The sequence below is a fragment of the Cynocephalus volans genome, chromosome 4 (genome assembly GCF_027409185.1).
Source record: "Cynocephalus volans isolate mCynVol1 chromosome 4, mCynVol1.pri, whole genome shotgun sequence".
Taxonomy (NCBI): Eukaryota; Metazoa; Chordata; class Mammalia; order Dermoptera; family Cynocephalidae; genus Cynocephalus; species Cynocephalus volans.
The window spans coordinates 130,707,338-130,724,626 of record NC_084463.1 but is presented as its reverse complement, the minus strand read 5'-3'; the positions used below and the strand labels follow the sequence as shown (position 1 = coordinate 130,724,626).

The following is a 17,289-nucleotide window of genomic DNA, read 5'->3' as shown; positions in this document are numbered from 1 at the left end:
TTATATCTGTGAGTCAAGTTGATAATTGAAAACAAATCTGTTAATAGAGTGTATATTTCATAATGTATCATAATGGTGTGTATACCTACAATAGCATTATTGAAGACCAGTATTTTTATATAGTAAATTGTTTAGCATAATGGATAATGTTTCCAGAAGGAAGGCAAACACATTTTCAGAGTGGGTTTTGATCAGAGGAAAACAAAAATCCCTCTCTAGTAGCTTATTTTCACAAAGCCTGCCCAGTAATCTAAAAAACAAAGCACTTGGATCTGATTTTTTGAAAAGCCCAGGTACTCTTACTGTTCAAAATGCACTTTTTACTGAGTTTGAAAAGTTTCTTTTATACTTAAAATATAGGTTCAAATATGCACATTCAATTTTTATAGTATTTATCTATTTGCAAAGCATATATTAACTCGTAATTGGCTGTTAATTTTATAGACATGGTAGCCAGGGAAGTAAATCAATGACCTATTAAGTATTTTGACAAGTAATTTACATATCTGATGACCTCACATTTCCTTTTCAGAGTCAAATGCTATGTAATTGTTCCACTGTGTGTTTGTATAAAATCAATCACAACGTGGTAAGAAAAAGGTCAGAGTTATTAAAATAATAACCCAACTAAAATATTCACTTGAATTTACTCAAATTGCTCATAATGCTTTCAAAGGACATAGAAAAGCTTTTGTGGAGTATATGCACAACATTATTTATTGTCTATGGACTAAATCGATTTTTTGAAGTTGCTTTAAATTTTAAAAGCACCTTTGCTTAATATAAAAGCCCTTTAATTTTAACTGACAGATCAATTCTAAAACTTTATTTTGAAAAGAAAATGGGGAAGAATTTGTGTCTTTAGAATTAAAAGAAATGAAAAAAATAAACCAGACATTCTAAAAAAATAGAAGAAACCTGATTTTTAGTACTAATGAAATAGCGGGTGACAAAATAGTTGTCTTTTTGATTTTGATCACAAAAAATAAACTGGTAGTGACAGGATATGATGGAGAGATTTGACATCCTGGCAAATCACTGTCATTGATTCAATTATTCTAATTCTGAATAAAAGCTGTATACAGTATGTGTTTATGCTACAGTGGGTTTTTTTTTTAAGTGACTGACATTCATCATATTGGTTAGACAGTTTTAAAAACCTAGTCTTTGTTTTCTACAAGTTGTCAAGAACAAATAAAGTATAATTTGTGGTATATTAAAAGTAAATTGCTTAAAAATGCTAGTTATAACTACTTCAAAATATTCTAATATATTTGAAAATGTCTTTTGGAAATTCAGTTTCTCTCAATGGATGTTAAACATTTTTTAAAAAATTGAGGCTACTTAAATACACACATTACTTTTTAACTTTTTATCTACTATTTCTCAAAAGCTTTGAGAATATGGAACTATAATACAAAAACCTAGTGTTTTATATGAAAACTGGTTCAATATGCTATGCACCCCAAAATACATGTTTATATGGTTAGAAATTTACATACCCAACCAATTTTCGTAATTAACAAAAGGATTACATGATGCAATGGAAATCTTAGTTTCATTTTTCCACTTTGTCTCAAACCTATGTTCGGTAAAAATCTTTCACCAAGCTTCAGTACATGTTTTTCCCTTGGTACCCTAACATTAATGTAGCTGTCAGTTTGAATTTCAATCCTGAATTATGTCTGTTGACATAATTTCATAGTGCTGACTTCAATTGTTTAGGATTACTAAACAGAAGACCATCAACTTTTTTTTTCTATGCTTTCTATCACTCAGGTTCTTTATATTTATTAAGTACTATGGCAGGCTAATTATCTTTAATGGAGGCTAAAGCCCAAAATATTATTTTTGTCTTCATCAATTTAATAACAGGATACATAAGTGCAAATTTATTTTGTATATTAGCAAATTTTTCATTAAAAAAACCTTAGCATTTTTGGTGGCAAGTGACTTTTTCAGAAATAAAGATAAAATATGTTTTCATAGATACTGAATTTCATGTTTTATGTGCTACCTCCTGTAACATGTACTTTACCATACTAAGTGCCTTAATACACATACACTAATGACCACTGTAAGGCATCTGAAATTTTAAAATTTTCACTTTTTTTGCCATTTATTTCAAAATAAAATGGTCTATTTTTTCTAAATATATAGCATAAAGCAAAATCTTATAATAAAAGTATTTCTGCTGTGTTATTTCTGTATAAAAAGTTGGCTTAAAAAATGAAGAATGGCTGCCCCACCTTGCAATCCTCTGTTTTTCAAGGATTGAAGGGTCGAATTGTTAAGAAAAATATTTACATAAGCTATTAGTGATCATAATTAGAGTGTCATATAATTCTGCATGAAATGACTAAGGAGGAATCCCTAGAAGTCCAGGTGCTTCTTGCCTCCGGCCATCATGCCACAGCCTGGGCCCAGCAGCTTGGCGGATTCTGCCAGATCCTGTTTGCTTGAGCGGCTCACTGTGTCTGACAAGTCTGGAGGCAAATGCAGTCGCTATGGCAGAAGATTTCAGGAGAAAGAAAAAAGAAAAAAATTAATTTTGCTTTTGCTAGCATACTTCATAATACAATATCATGTTTTGTTGATCAGCATTTAGTCTTCCATATAAAATTCCTGCTAAGACAATTCTTCACACCGAAGCTCAATATAATCACATCCTATTCCTATTAGATTTTACAAACCATAACCATTGCAGAAACTGGACCAGAAATCTTGGTAGAACATTTTCAGAGTCCAAACCTAAATGTATGAAGACTACTTAGGTAGAAGTGAAAACATGTAAATGAACAAGTAAAGGTATAACTGAAAAATATCACATAAATAATGGCAGTTTTTTTGGCTTTGTATTGTTTTTGCTGGGGCTCCAAAATGCTATTTTTTAATCAAATGCAGCTTTGTAGCAATTATGGATTCCCACAATGCTTGTTCCCTTTATCTGTAAGTTGACGTGATGATTCTATTTCAAGGCTATACTTTCTCTAGGAACTTAGAATTTTCATAGAAATATTGACATAATGAAAAAAATGATACCAATCGAAGGGTTAGTGTTTTTCATATGTTCAGGTAAGTCAGTTACAACATCTGTTACAGGTCTTGGTAAATGTGTTTCTGTGCATAATATTGGGTCATGTTTTCAAAAGTATAGTGTGGCTTTGAACATCCCCCATTCCAATTGTTTTTCTGCAGATGCAGGCTGATTTGAGCAGACCGAGTAACTGACCACAATTACAGCAGTTACTGTAATTTCATAAAAATCCAAACTTAAAGGAACATGTCTGTTGGGAGAGGCACGAAGTGGATGTGGGAAGCTAAGTAAGGCAGATGGGCTCTCCCCTGATGCCTGGCCAGACCCTTCTAGAGGTGAACTGACCTGGAGACAATCTAGCTGAAACCCGTCCTTTGGAGATTCCCTTTAATATGGGGGGGAAAAAAAAAGATGAGAAAGGGTAGAACTATTTTTTTTTTTGGTTAAAATAGTGTGGTCCCACAAGCATATGTTTCAGCTAGGTTTTTTTCCTGACAAAAGTCTTGTTTTTTGTCATGTAAACACAAGCTGTGTGCAAATGATCTAAATATTTAAAAATATTTAAAATAATTTATGAAAATATTTTTTCTTGATTTCAGTTTGCCAGATATAAAATGAGAAAGATTATACAGATGTATGATCAACAAAGATGCCAGAAAGGTCAAGAAGGTCAAGAAAAGCTGTAATATTTATACAGCAATATTCATATAGAACCATTCATTTGTATCCTTAGCACCCAGCCTATCACTTAATTAAATGTCTATTTCTTGCCTGTTTAAAAAAAAAAGCTCAAATAAAGACATATTTCTTTGTTTTAAACCATTCCTTTATTTCTTTATATTCCAGTTTGTTCCAGAAAGGATTTCAAACAGAAATGAAAGCAAGAAAGGCTCAAGAATCTAAAAGGCAGGCATGATTCTGAAGTCTGAGGTTACAAATGTCTTTGCAATGTTAACTCTGTCAGTGTCCATGTGAGGAAGCAGGAAGAATAGAGACCCCTAATTATATGGCTGAGTTTTAATGTTTAAGATCTTGTGGTTATTGCTAATGAACAAAGGAAAAATGACTAGGACATGTATGATCTGAAGGTTATCTGAAAATTAAAGAAAATTACCATATAGAAATGTGTGTGTGTGTGTGTGTATGCTTTTGGTTGGGACCTCACAGATGGTGTCATATGGTGAATAGGCTGTTTAGGAAATCAACTGGAGACAACAAACACTTAGAATCTACTCGAACAGGGCATTCTGAAAGGATATGCGAATAGAGCAGGAGCACCTTCCGCACTCCTCATTTCCCTATAATCCAGTGACATGAATAAGACCAGCACACAGGTAACCCTCATAGCGAACACTCCAAGCTATGTATGTAAGAATGGCAGAGACAAAGCAGAAATCATGGCGGTGGGGAGGGGAGCAGCAAAGGCTTCCTGGAGATGAGATCTGAGCTAGGTCTTCAGTAACGAATTGAATTCTGATGTGTAGAATAGGGATTTGCCTAACAGTTGAACCAATATATCTTTAAGGTTACAGGATGCACTTGGTTGAAGGGCCACACTGCTCTGCTAATCTAAATGAGCACACTAGTGTGGTTTATTCAGAACTAGCATAATACAATTTATTTCAGGAGCTCACCTATTTGCTTGTTGACTGGCTAGGCATTTCTCTTCCTCTGCTTTTCTAGGCAATGAATGTGAGCCAGTTGGCTGTAAGCCCTTCCTAGCCAAAGTAGCTAAATGTGACGTGTGACACGCTTGGAAATCTTTCAGGTTGAATGGCTTTGAAGAAAAGTCAAATATCATTCATGTGCAACTTCTGAGCATAAAAATTTTGGATGGTATGATTAACTGCTTCTAAACAAATTCTACATTAAATGCTAGAAAAACTAGTTATATACTCATGTCCTTTGAAAAAGCCCAAGGATGGCTCTTTGAAATATGTGAATTTATGTGTGATTTGCCTGTTTTTGTTGATTATTACTCAAACGAGCTTACTATGCAACTATCTCAAGCAGTGGGTTTTGTTTTCTTTCTTTCTGAGCCTCCCCCTGTGCACCATGTCAGTGCGATGTGAAGCAGCGAGGAAGAACGAGAGATCAGGTTCCAGGCTTGCCAGGTGTGTCAGGCATTTTTCCTTTGAGGCTTCCAAAGCATTTACACACTTGACATGTAAATGTTCAGACGCTGCTGTACCCCAGATCTGTCTTCTGAAGAAATAGGCTGCAAGATACTCTGCATAGCATGGTGACCTCCTTTAGACTAAAACTACAAGGCTGTAGGGTATATAAACTTTTAGACATTAAGCATTCATTGAATAATGGCTAAAATAAAAATCAGACTATAAAAAAATATTATCCTCAAACTTGCAAACCAAATCAAGGTATTAATCTTTCTCATTTTATATCTGGGGTTCTAAGGCAAGGGCCAGAAGCAAAAACGTATCTTACACTTGAGCTGAGTTTTTTTCCACCTGATTTTCTTTTCTCAGATTCTGGGAGGAAGGGACTGTGTTGCTGATGCAGGAGATGGATATCTGGCTGGCTGGTTGGCTGTCTACCTCTTTTTTCCATGAATGCTTCATCTAAAATGATGACTTCTACGTAGGCAAAGGGATCTGGGAAAGGCGAGGCAACTCCCAGGTTTCCCACACAGGCCCGGGTGATTTGCATCGTTCCCACTGGATCAATGGGACCCTTTTCCCCAATGCTCCAAGAAGGAAAACAGTGAGGCTAGCAAAATACTCTGGCAGATTAGGGGGGCTCCCGCCAAAAGGCACCTTAGGCCCACAGGAAGCCCAGAGTCATAACAAAGCAGCAGTAGTAGATGTGACCTGCTCTGGGGTTCCAAGGGTACCCAGGAGAATGGGACTTTGAGACTTTTTCCCTCCTGCCTGCCTCTCTCTTTGTTGGGCTTAGCCACTGTATACATTTTGTTCCTTCTGAGTCAGCAACTAAACTGATCCTACAGACACACAGGATTGGATTTCCTACCTCAACAGTCCCTTTCCTAATTCCTTTTCTTCCAGCCCTGTGCTCAGCACTCACAGTCCCCACATAGAAGGAGCAGGATAATGAATCTAGGTTATACCTTGATTTGAAACAAATTGCAGGTAAATACCCATTAAAATAAGTTTAATCAATTCATATTTTTCATATTTTGCCAAGACCAAACCACCAGGCAGTGTTTGTTTTCTGAAAACAATTGATGTAGTACATTTTAACCTTTAGCAGATGAATAGAGATTTGTTTTACTCTTTAAAATTATTTCTGACATTTTCTGAAAAGTCACGATTTGTATTGCTCAGAATCACAGACATAGGCATTAATATTTCAGAACTTCTAATAGATTTTTTTATTTTTAAAAAACACATAGTTAAAAAGTTGTAAACACCTTAGAACTTCTAGGTTCTATATTGGTACCTTAACAGAGGCAGTCAGGGCTTGTTGACAAGAGCACTGGACATGGCGGCAGAGTGACAGTTTGACACCTGCCCCTGTCACTCACTCTCAGTGTGACCTCGGACAAGCCAATTCACCTCAGCCTCCATGCCCTCATCTATCCCAGGGGAACAATTCTCCCCTCACAAGACCGCTGTCCGGATCAAATGAGATGTACGAGTGGTTTGTGAACTATCAAGTACTACACTAATTTATTTACACCTCTTCTTGCTCCAAAAAAGGTTTGAGGGGGTTCGTAAAAATACACATGGTACAAGATAAAATAAGTGAGTTTATTAGGGCAAGGAAATGCATCTACACATATAATGAACTATATATAATTACAAAGGACAGCAACAGAATATTGTACTTAGCCACCAGGTTTCAGTCAGTAAGCCAGCATGTGAGTATTTCGTGTACATTACCCTCTACTGAGGTTCTAAAAAGAAAGATGAAGGAAATTGCAATCACAGTCTCTGCTTCTGAGATTTAAAAAGTCTGAATAATTTCCCTCATACTTAGTAAGGCAACAGTGAAAATGGGGGACGTCAGATGCCTGGTTTCTGGGCCAGTGTAAATATGCATGGCTGTAGTAAGGAGGCCATCTGAGGTCCATCTTATTTCTAAAAGCTATCTTTCGCACGTCTTCACTGCTGGCAAAATAGCTAATAAAAGAAACCTCAGAAGAAGAAGCTTCTCCACTTAAGTTTTAAAAGTATTTTTCACCCTTTACATAATGGAAAGGACACAGATGAGCAAAAGATATGCCATCCTATTCCACTCCAGACTCTTTCAGGATGATTTGCTGATTTCTGTAGCCACATTCTGTGTTCTGCACTACTCTGAATGGCAGGGAATGAATCAGAGTACAGGCTAAGTAGCCGTAATACAGAAATACCCTCACCCCCTCCAAAAAATGGCTTAAAGAGGAAGAAGCTTATTTCTCTCTCACTTTACAGTCCAGAAGTGGGCACTTCTGAGCTGGGAGGACTGGTCTGCCACTCTCAACGAGGGCTTCCATTCTGGCTCCAAGGCTGGTGCTCTTGCTAGCTCTCAGCTGGTGGGAAGAAGAAAGGCGCCGAGAAGGCAAGCTGGAAGTTAGGCACATCACTTCTACTCATGTCCAGGACCTAGACATGGCCACATCTGGCTACAAGGGAGGCTGGGAAATGTTTAAAAGTGTGTACAAATGAATGAAAGAAGGAGTAAGTGGATACTGGGAGACAACTGATAGTATGCCACAGCTTCAAGAAGGACCATAGCAAAATGATCACCATCCAGAGCTTCCACTCAGTTTGTGAACTATAGCTGGCTGCTTGGGGCTCCATTCTTGGTTTCTGACCAAGGAAATGCACACCTGATGCCCCCACTAGCCCAGAGGGCGGGAGCTAAAGCAGTATGTTCAGAGCCTCTCTTGCTCTATGTATAAATAATGAGATATTTCCTTTTCCTTTAGAAATCAGTGGAAAGACTGATTTCTTTCCAGGGGCACAGGGAGCAGGACAGAGGAAAAGAGATAGATAAAGCATGCTTGATATAGTCATCATCACAGTATTGCTAATATCTCTTCACAAGATTTCAGGGCATTGTTTCAACTTGTTTAAAAAAACAAGGTTATATGATGTATAATTATTATATTTTTACATTGTTATATTCATATTACTCTATAATTATTACACTATTACAATGTAATATTATATTATAATTATTCTACATTTGGTTAAAATTTTGCAATGTGGAAGATGCATCTGCCCAATTTTGATGAATTTTGTGTTATTCTCATACTATGAATAGGCCAGTGGAAACAGTGCCAGAACCAAATTTTTGCTCTTTTTGAATTGGCAAGTGTCCCTCTGGTAGTGACTGAACACTTCTGGAAGAAAATTCTGCTACATATTAGGTTAGGTTTTAGGTTTAAGTTTTTGTTTGTTCATTTAAGCTCCAATTAATTCTCAGGGTTTAAGATTAACATTGCTTTACGGAATGTCGTAATCATATTATATCCTTTGAGTTGAAGAAAATTCATTTGGTTCTTCCTGATTGATCTGAAAATTAGACAAAATTTCAGAGTTGGAACATTGCATATTGGCTGCCCATTGAAAAATGCTCAGGTGTGCAATTATTTTGACCGTCAATTATAACTGACAGTATTGTCTTGCCTCCAAATTCACCTCTCTGAAAGCAGATTGTGAAGAACTCACTTGTCTAAACAGAAGTCTGATTTGTGAAAAGGCATGTGTCTGTGGCAGAGATTGCTAGTTTACTCCCTATATCTATTCTCATTTTCAGCAAGTAAAAGAATCTCTGAATAGTAGTGAGGCATACAGCCTCCTAGAATAAAGGCCACATTTTCCAGCTTCCCTTGCCAGTCAATGAGGCTGAGTGCCCAAGATCTGGTCACTTCACCTTGAGCAGAAGTGCTATGGTTAACTTTAGGGTGAGCTCCTTAAAGAGGGACCACCTACTTACCCTTTCCCTTAGTATGGCTATTAGATATTGGCCTTAGGGCCCCAGCCCTGGGTCCTGATCTACCCGATCTATCCTACCTTTTGCCATGCCCCTTCCCATGGGGTGAGGAATTACAGGACTAAGGGGATGTGCATTTAGAGCCTGTGTTCTTCTTTACAGAACATGCTCTGGGTACTCAGGACATCATAATTTTCTGTCCAAATGGTTACAAAGCCTGCACAGTTCTCTTCCTCAGGTTTGCCCCCAACCAGTGGACTGTGTTATCTGTGTGCATACTCTGGGGCTCAAGCAGCAGCCAAGGGATGGCTGTTGATGTGGAGTATGGGCAGAGTTAGGTGTGCAAGCTGAGCATCCACAAGCATGTATGAGTGGCCCCCTGTAGGGGGGAAGGAGGCAGGGGTGGGAAGAGAAAGGAGGTGGGCTGTAAGCCAGTTCTCCCTATATCTCCATGTTCTGAGTGATCCTAAATTTAAATTTGGCTTTCCAGGAAGGTATATTTGTGAAGGAAGGGAGATGAAGCATATTTAATGGTTTGTAGGCTTGATAACTTTAAAATATTTACACATATAACATTTATGTGGTTCTTTATTTTCAGTCTTGCTCTAGGCTCCACAAATGTGAGAGATGAATCTAACCTCCCTCTTCCTATTTGCTGAAATGTAGACTTGAGGGTAGGTACTGAAGCAGCTGTCCTGGATCATAAAATGGAAGCTATGAGCTGAGGAGGGCATAGCAAAATGATAGAACGAGTCTAGGATCTCCTGATAACATCTGGCCACCAAAAGAGCCTTAGGTCACCAACTGGGTTTTCATGTGAGAGATACATGAATTTTTGTATTATATAAGTCACTGTATTTTTCTATCTTTGTAACGATAGCTTGATCCATATCCTATTTGTATAGAATTTGGTACCTGACAAATTCTGCACTCAGGCACTCAAGTTCTGCAACCAAATATGTGTTGGCTTAGTGGATGGAAGATGGGCAGTGAGGTCAAACATTGTAGATTGGAAAGTTGGTGATCTTTGTTATGCCTGTGATAACTTGGAAGGCAAACCTTATACTTCCTAATCAGTGGCTCTATGTGAAATGTCACAGAAATTCAGAATATTGGTGTTAGCTGCTTCTTGCCACTTTCAGCAAAATCAATTGTTTATAAAAGAGAGATGAACTCAGGCTAGAGCTATAGAACTTGAAAGATGAGCTGGAAGAGACTACAGCTCTATTAAAAGAGGTACTCTGCCTGCAGCCTGCAGTCTAACTGAAGTTTAGAACCGAACTTTGTAATTGAAGGCAATTTGGAGTCTCGTGGGGTTGAAAATACCCACCTGTCTCTGCACCTGCACACTGAGGCAGGCAACCTCGCAGGAGATGTCTGGGCCCCTAAGCCTTAGTTAAATACCTTCATTAAGAGGCTGTTCAGAAAATGGGAGCCAGCTCAGAGAAAAAAGTCAGATTAAGGGTGCTGTCTTTCCACTGAAGTCTATTATTTTAGATGGCTTCAAGGTAGCTACTACTAAGAGAGGGGTAAAGGTACAGGCCAGAAAATAAGACTAAAGTCTTACAATGTAAGAGTTGTGGTGGACAAAAGGAACAGGCACTCAGTGTCCATTCCAACTGCCTTCTTACCTGTAAGGGACTGGAAAGGTATGAATTAGGTTTATCCAATTAGATATATCTGTGCTAGATTTAGAAGGAGGAAGAGAAGAGGAGCTATCTTCCTGCTGCTTTAACTATATCAACTGGCAAGCACTGTCATGGAGACAATATTTTTCATTGGTATTCCAGTGACTAGACAATAGCTTCATAGGAGCTGGGAGGCAGTTGTGGAAGTCAAGGACAAACCAGTGCTTCAGTGTCCAGTTACTTGCGTCATGGGGGTCAAGAAACAGTTGCAGTGGTGGCACTGGGACTTACCAATGCCAAGACTGCAGCCACAGAGGTGTGTGTCTTTAGTTAATAGCTCCCATGGTGGGCTGCCAATTCCTCACCTTCCTGACTATGGCAGAGGTAGCAGCTTCCCTGGAGGCAAGTTTGGTGGCAATATCCTCTAGCTCCTCCAATTGTTCCACTAACCTCCAATTTTCTGTTATAAACTTTCCTCCTGCGTAAAATAATTAGGTGGTATCCATTTCCTGCAACTGAATCCTAGAACTATGTCTAGACAAGCTCTTTGGCTGTGATTACTTGTATGTGGAATCGAAGGGAAATAGATTAAGAAACTTCCAACGTCTTGGGGGAACTGCATTGCCAAAGATAACACACACCTGGTCAAAATTCTATGATTATTCAACCCCTAATGTGATCCCAAAGCTGATCTATCAATAAGTGGGCTGTGAAAACTGTGCAGCCCCCTCAGAGAATACTCTCCAAAGGTGACTTCATGTAGCCATGGATGATAATGTACCTGGAATAACTTCCTAAAGGGAAACAGAGGGTAATGGGATGAGAGAGTTTTTTCCAGAGAGCAGAACTGGGCACTACAAGCTGGGCTAAAGTCCTCTACTGCCAGGGCAGAGAATTTTTGGCTTCTGGCAAGTAAGATTTCTCATTCACCCCTGGAGAGGGGGTGTGTTCTGTGTGTGGGAAGAAGGCTGTGCATGGATATCTGGGTTTCAAAGGGTTGTGAACTATGGCAAAGACTGATAATTATTTTCCAGTACCTTAATTTCCCTTTTTCCTTTAGTAGCAGAACCCTTGAATACAAGACCATTCTGAATAAAGACTTCATTTCCAACTTCCCTTGTAGCTAGTTGTAGACCATGTGACCAAGTTCAAAGCAATGGGAAAAGAGCAGAAGTGATGTTGCAACTTCAATGTATTCGAATGGAGTCTGTATGCAGGCAGCCTGTTTCATAATCTACCTTCTTTCTTACTCACTACTCTATGTGCCAGAACTTTTCTAAGCACTAGAGACAAAATAGTGACCAAGGCAGGCAAAATCCCTGCTTTCATGGGACTCAAAACCTCAGAAGTGACAATGCATGACTTCACATTTACATAATTCAAGAAGACACTAACAATGTATAGGAGAGCAAACAAATGAGTAAGATAACTCAGACAGATAGTGAGAGGTGCTTTTAAGGAAATAAAACCTGGTGATATATTGACTGGGGGTACTATGTTAGAGAGTACATTTGAGCTAAGACTTACATTCCGAGAAGAGACCTGTAAGACCTGGAGAAAGAAGTTCCAGGCAAAGGGAGTAAAATGGAAAAGCTTTGAGGTGGGAATAAGCTTAGCACGTTTAATAGGCAGGAAAAAAATGTCAGCTTTTGGAGCAGTCAACGAGCAGAGGAGTTGCTATGAGAAGTTTGGCTTGGTTGGCAGTTGTCAGATCTTGTAGGGTTCGTAAACTGTGGTAAGTGACTTGGGTTTAATTCTTAAGGGCAAAGGGGTAGCAAGGAAGTGATGTAAACTTATTTCTATGAATGCCAGGGCCATCTCACCTATGTCCTTACAAAGTCATGCATGGACATTTCCAATAACAGAAAACAACAGTTGTTGCAAACATGCATACTCTATTAAAGACAGAATTTTCCAAAAGGTGGTGTCCACTGGTTCTTCTAGGTCCTGCTTTCTTCTGATTCTGAAAAAAGCATTCTTGCTATGAAGTCACCCACAGTGTCCCCCATCCCCACTCTCATCCTCCTCTTGTGGGGAGTGGTAGTTCTTAATCTCAGGCCTGCCTAACAGGAAGATTCCAGATGGAGGGGTTGAGCCCTGAGTGAACTGTCCTGGAGGAGAAACTCCAGCAGAGTACTGTTCATGGGGATTGATTGCTGAGTTTAATCCTCCTAAAACATGTCAGAATCTTCTGGACTATGTACTAATAAGAATACCACCATGTTTCAGTTCCAATGCTCCTGAATTTCCAGACATTTAAAATGTAGAGGAGTCATGTTATCCTCTCATTTTATACATCAACAGAGAATAAACCAGATTATTCCTTGAGAACTTTGCTTAAAATAGTTTTACTTTCTATACAAACTAAAGGCAGTATCTTTTTCTTTTCTTTTGGTTTCTACTTTGTTCTTTTGTACATTTTACTCCCATTAATGTTCCAACATGAACAGACTGAAAAAAAAAATCACTTAGATAACAGTTGGAATAACACAACTTAAACTGTTTCCTAAACTTGAATAGTAAAAACGCTGTAAAAGATGCCTTTGCCCCGTCCTTTCCCCACCCCCATACCCCCTTCTGCTTCGAGTACCCTCTTCTCTGGGATAAAGGAACAGGATGGATAAGTCACACATGGCCACTACCACACCTGTGATCCTCTGTGCACCACTGCATCAATGGGTCTCCTCATATCTCCCCAACTGACTCCCTTCATCTTTCCTTAATTGTGTAGCTGGGTTTCTCACTCTGGCAACCTTTTTTGCTGGTCTCCAACTGCTGCTGAACCCAAGGCTTGTATCGCTCTGGAACACACAATACAGGCAGGAGCACATAAGCTCCAGAGTGTGTGGAATTTGAATGAAGCTTCAGCAGGGCCAAGCTGAGAGATGCTTGAGATCTAGGGCTTACTGCTATCGCAGTAAATGAAAGAAGACTGGGATCTTTCTGTGGATAGACTGTTATTTTGACAGGTCCTTCAAGCCTGCTTCGCCCAGGAAGTTCCTTTTCTACCCCAGATAAGTGAGAAAAAATTTAAGGAGCAATATTTTGGGAACTACTCCTCAGGTGGCTTAAGAATACTAAGATATTTTAGGAACACACAGTGTTTTTAGATCTGAACGTTGAGCTTGGAAAAAGTGTGTTTTAGAAATAAATTCAAACTACTAATTATATCAGAATGCTTTTTAACCCTTTCTTTTTTCTTTTAAAGCATATGATATAGAAATCGCTCTGGAAGTAGCAAAAGGTAACAAGCTCTTTGTTTTTGTCTACCAGAATTCAAACTAATGTTTGCTCCTTACTATAATCTGAAACCTCCTACTCAGTAAACTGTTAGCAGATAAACGTGTGGGTACACTCAAGGCTAACCCCTAAATCTTACGCATTTTTTGAACTGTAGCAGATCTGCTATCCAATTTAGGGATGGGCAGAGGTCTGACTGATACACAGTTTGTGGAATAGAAAAATTATAAGATGTGAAAAGGCAGGAATCAGAGAATTTTGAAATCAGATAATTTACCAGATTGCTTAAATTATCATGTTGATGCCAGTTCACTAAGTAACTTCCAAAATCTGCAGCTTTTGATGAGCACTCCTCTTGAAAATGTGGCAATTATACGTTTTTGTATATAACATATATATGAACATGGGTGGATTTCCTTTTGGCTGTACACAAATGAGTCCTGAAAGCATAATGGCCAATGTGTTTCCTTGCATAATGGCCTACAGTGTATGCAGAACATTACTCTGCAAAGCCCTGAGATGGGGTATGAAGTGCTTGGTGGAAATGGCAATGTAAAACGTCCTGACAACATTAAATCTCCCAACTACTCTCTGGTTACTTTGAGACCTCCACATTTAAGGGTCTGCTAGTTCCTGGGTATGAAAAAAGAATTTTTAATGGGGCCAAATGTATGTGTTTACAAGGGAGAATTGTTGTTTTTTATTAGGAGCTGCCTTATGTTCAATAGTTGTATTTACTTTGTCAAGCTAGCCAGAATTAGAAAATCCCCATTGCTAGGCAGCCTAGAGCGTCTGTGAAGTATTTCTGGGCATTCAGAACTGAAGCATGTGCTGCCCAAAGGCAGGCTTCATTACAGTGTGTTACTTAGTCCTCTTTCGTCTCTCCCTATCCCCTCACCCCAAGATAGGCGTGCTTCTGTAACAGGAAATCTTGGATACTTTATGCTGAAACATATTTACATGACTGAAACACGACAATTAACACATTTGTAAAGCTTGAGGGATAGGCACACTTTAATGATTTTTTGAAGCAGGCTGATTTCCTGAAGCTTTTAATCTTATTTTATTTTGTTCTGCATGCATGAACAAGTTCTTCTTTACTATAGGTATTTGACAAAGTCTACCTGATATGAATGTGAGTGAAAGGAAAACAGAAAAATTAATTTTATGCTTTATTATTGCCAGACTCTTCCTAATTTTTTACCAGTTCATGAATATTGAGGGCTATGCTATTTTTACCATGTTGTGTTAGCTTTTATATAAAGGCAATTAGGTAATATGTTTTCAGTTTGAAAAATGAGATATGGCTTTCTCTATAGTGACTATAAAAACTTTTCATAATGAATGAAAAGTATCAACTGCAGCAGTGATTTTCTTTACTCTTCATGGACAGATAAAGGTATATTCTCCCAGGTGATGTACATTTTACTTGCTCTAAACTTAGACAAACACCAGGTGGTATTAAGTAGTAGTATTTGGTAAGTGCTGTTGTGTGTGTTTTGCCTGTTTTTATATATATATATATATATATATATATATATATATATATATCATGACAATGTTATTAATATTTTAATCTTTTAAGCCTGTAGATTAATATCTTTTAAGTCTGTAATTAATTGCTAAAATATTGGTAAGATCAAGAAAAAAAATCTTTAGTACTAGAGCCCTCTGAAATGAAATAAAAACTTCCATTTTCCCTTTGATTTCTGAAAGCATGCTAAACCTTGAAACGTCCCACCCCAAATCACACTTAAAAGTTTATGGCGAATTTACAAATTACACTGGTTTCACATAGTCACCCAGTACATCTATCTCCCTCCTTCACAGACTCCTTCCTCACCAATTTCAAAGGGAGCTCAGTGAACAGACCGGGCAAAGTGAGAGCCCTCTCTCTACATGCCTTCAGGCAGTGATGGGCAGCCAAAGACTGTGAGCTCTAGCTGAGGGATACAGATTAGAGATGAGAACATAACTCCAAAGAGTAACTCTTTGCTGAAGTGACTTCACAAATGAGAAGTAAGCAGTGATTCAATCAGTCATAGATAGAAAGCTTCTCCATGAATAATGGGAAATAAAGTTAAAGGAAATGAAGCCAATAAAGCAACAGAAAAATACTGATGATCAGAAAAGAGCATAATATTTGTGAGTATATAGATAAATGACTATGCCTACTTTTAGGGTTTTTTGTTTGTTGTTTGTTTGGCTTAATCAAAATGCATGTTTCAATAGAAATGTTAACAACAGCTAAGTTTAATTTCCACATGGATAATTTAGAAGTAATTTCTCATAGTGATTACTTTCTATTCTTTAAAAACTCATTTGCTTTTAGACGTGGAGGATTCCCCCTCAACCCCCCACCACTTAACTTTACTATTGTGTTAAATCTTTTTACAACGAGGTCTGAAAGATCCTCAAAATGCAGAACAAGTGACTTGATATACCAAATTGGCTAAATCTGTCTCAGGTTTTCACCATAGCAGGAATAACCACTCTAGTTCAAGTAGAAACTCTGACATCTGCCGTCATTTCATCCAGGGTCTGCATGTATGCTATGGGAATGTTCCTTTTGGTACTTGCAAAATTACACTTCAAAATGAAATAGTAGAGGAAAATGATTTTGTAATTGTTATGTAGGGTTATTCTGTAAGCTTTAAAGATCTAAGTTAAATAAAATATACATATTCAAACATTTCTATTTGATTCCTTAATATTGTAAATACACATAAAAATTTCTTGAGACACTCAAAGCAAAGCATGATTTGTGGAAAAAGATTATCAAATGTTTCTAAAGTTCAATATTGAGAAGTCTCACAATTTAACAAATGATAAAAAAAATTGAGTTTTTCCTTTAAAAATATGTCAGGTAGTGGTATTTTTTCTTCTATTTTTTCATTACGATATCTTATGTCCTAAAGGGACATTAGTTGCTCTTAAATCAGTTTAAGCAAATATATCAAATAATTACTCAAGTATTTGTAAATGACACAATATATTACAAATACATAACAGTTTTGTTTCTAAATAAAAAATTGTAACAAGCATCTTCAATTTATCATTACATATTTTTAGGTAACGCTAATATTTATGTGTTTACATTCTAAATCTATAAACTGGCATGTATATTTTAACAGTCTATCTTAAATATCTTAAAATTGAATTCTTTGTAACTAAATATTAATATTTCACACAAAAAGATCATTGACTATGTTTTAAAGTCATGTCAAAAACAATCTGAAAAGCTTTGGGGGAAAAAAATGGAAACATATTCCTTACTTCTTAACTAGCCAAAAGAATTTCCAAACTTCTTCCATTAAAGGGGTTCAGTAATATCCATACTCTATTCCAAAACCCTGAAATCTTAAATATACATCATATACTAACAAAGGTACTACATGAAAAACAAGTTAACAGGTAGATATACAACTAGAATTGCAATAAGAACCAATTTTAGTTATTATTATTTTATCAGAAAAATATATT

At 37.5% G+C, this 17,289-nt stretch overlaps 1 protein-coding gene across 2 annotated transcripts in view; it reads right to left on the bottom strand.

Moving 5' to 3' along the window:
• Positions 1–1,344: 1,344 nt before the first annotated feature.
• ELP4 (elongator acetyltransferase complex subunit 4) overlaps positions 1,345–17,289 on the bottom strand; it is a 263,052-nt gene continuing 247,107 nt past the window's right edge. For both annotated transcript variants that reach the window (XM_063093887.1, XM_063093888.1), the window contains exon 10: positions 1,345–2,505. In XM_063093887.1, coding sequence (XP_062949957.1) covers positions 2,374–2,505 — 132 coding nt within the window. In that variant the 3' untranslated portion in view covers positions 1,345–2,373. The remainder of the gene's footprint in view (positions 2,506–17,289) is intronic.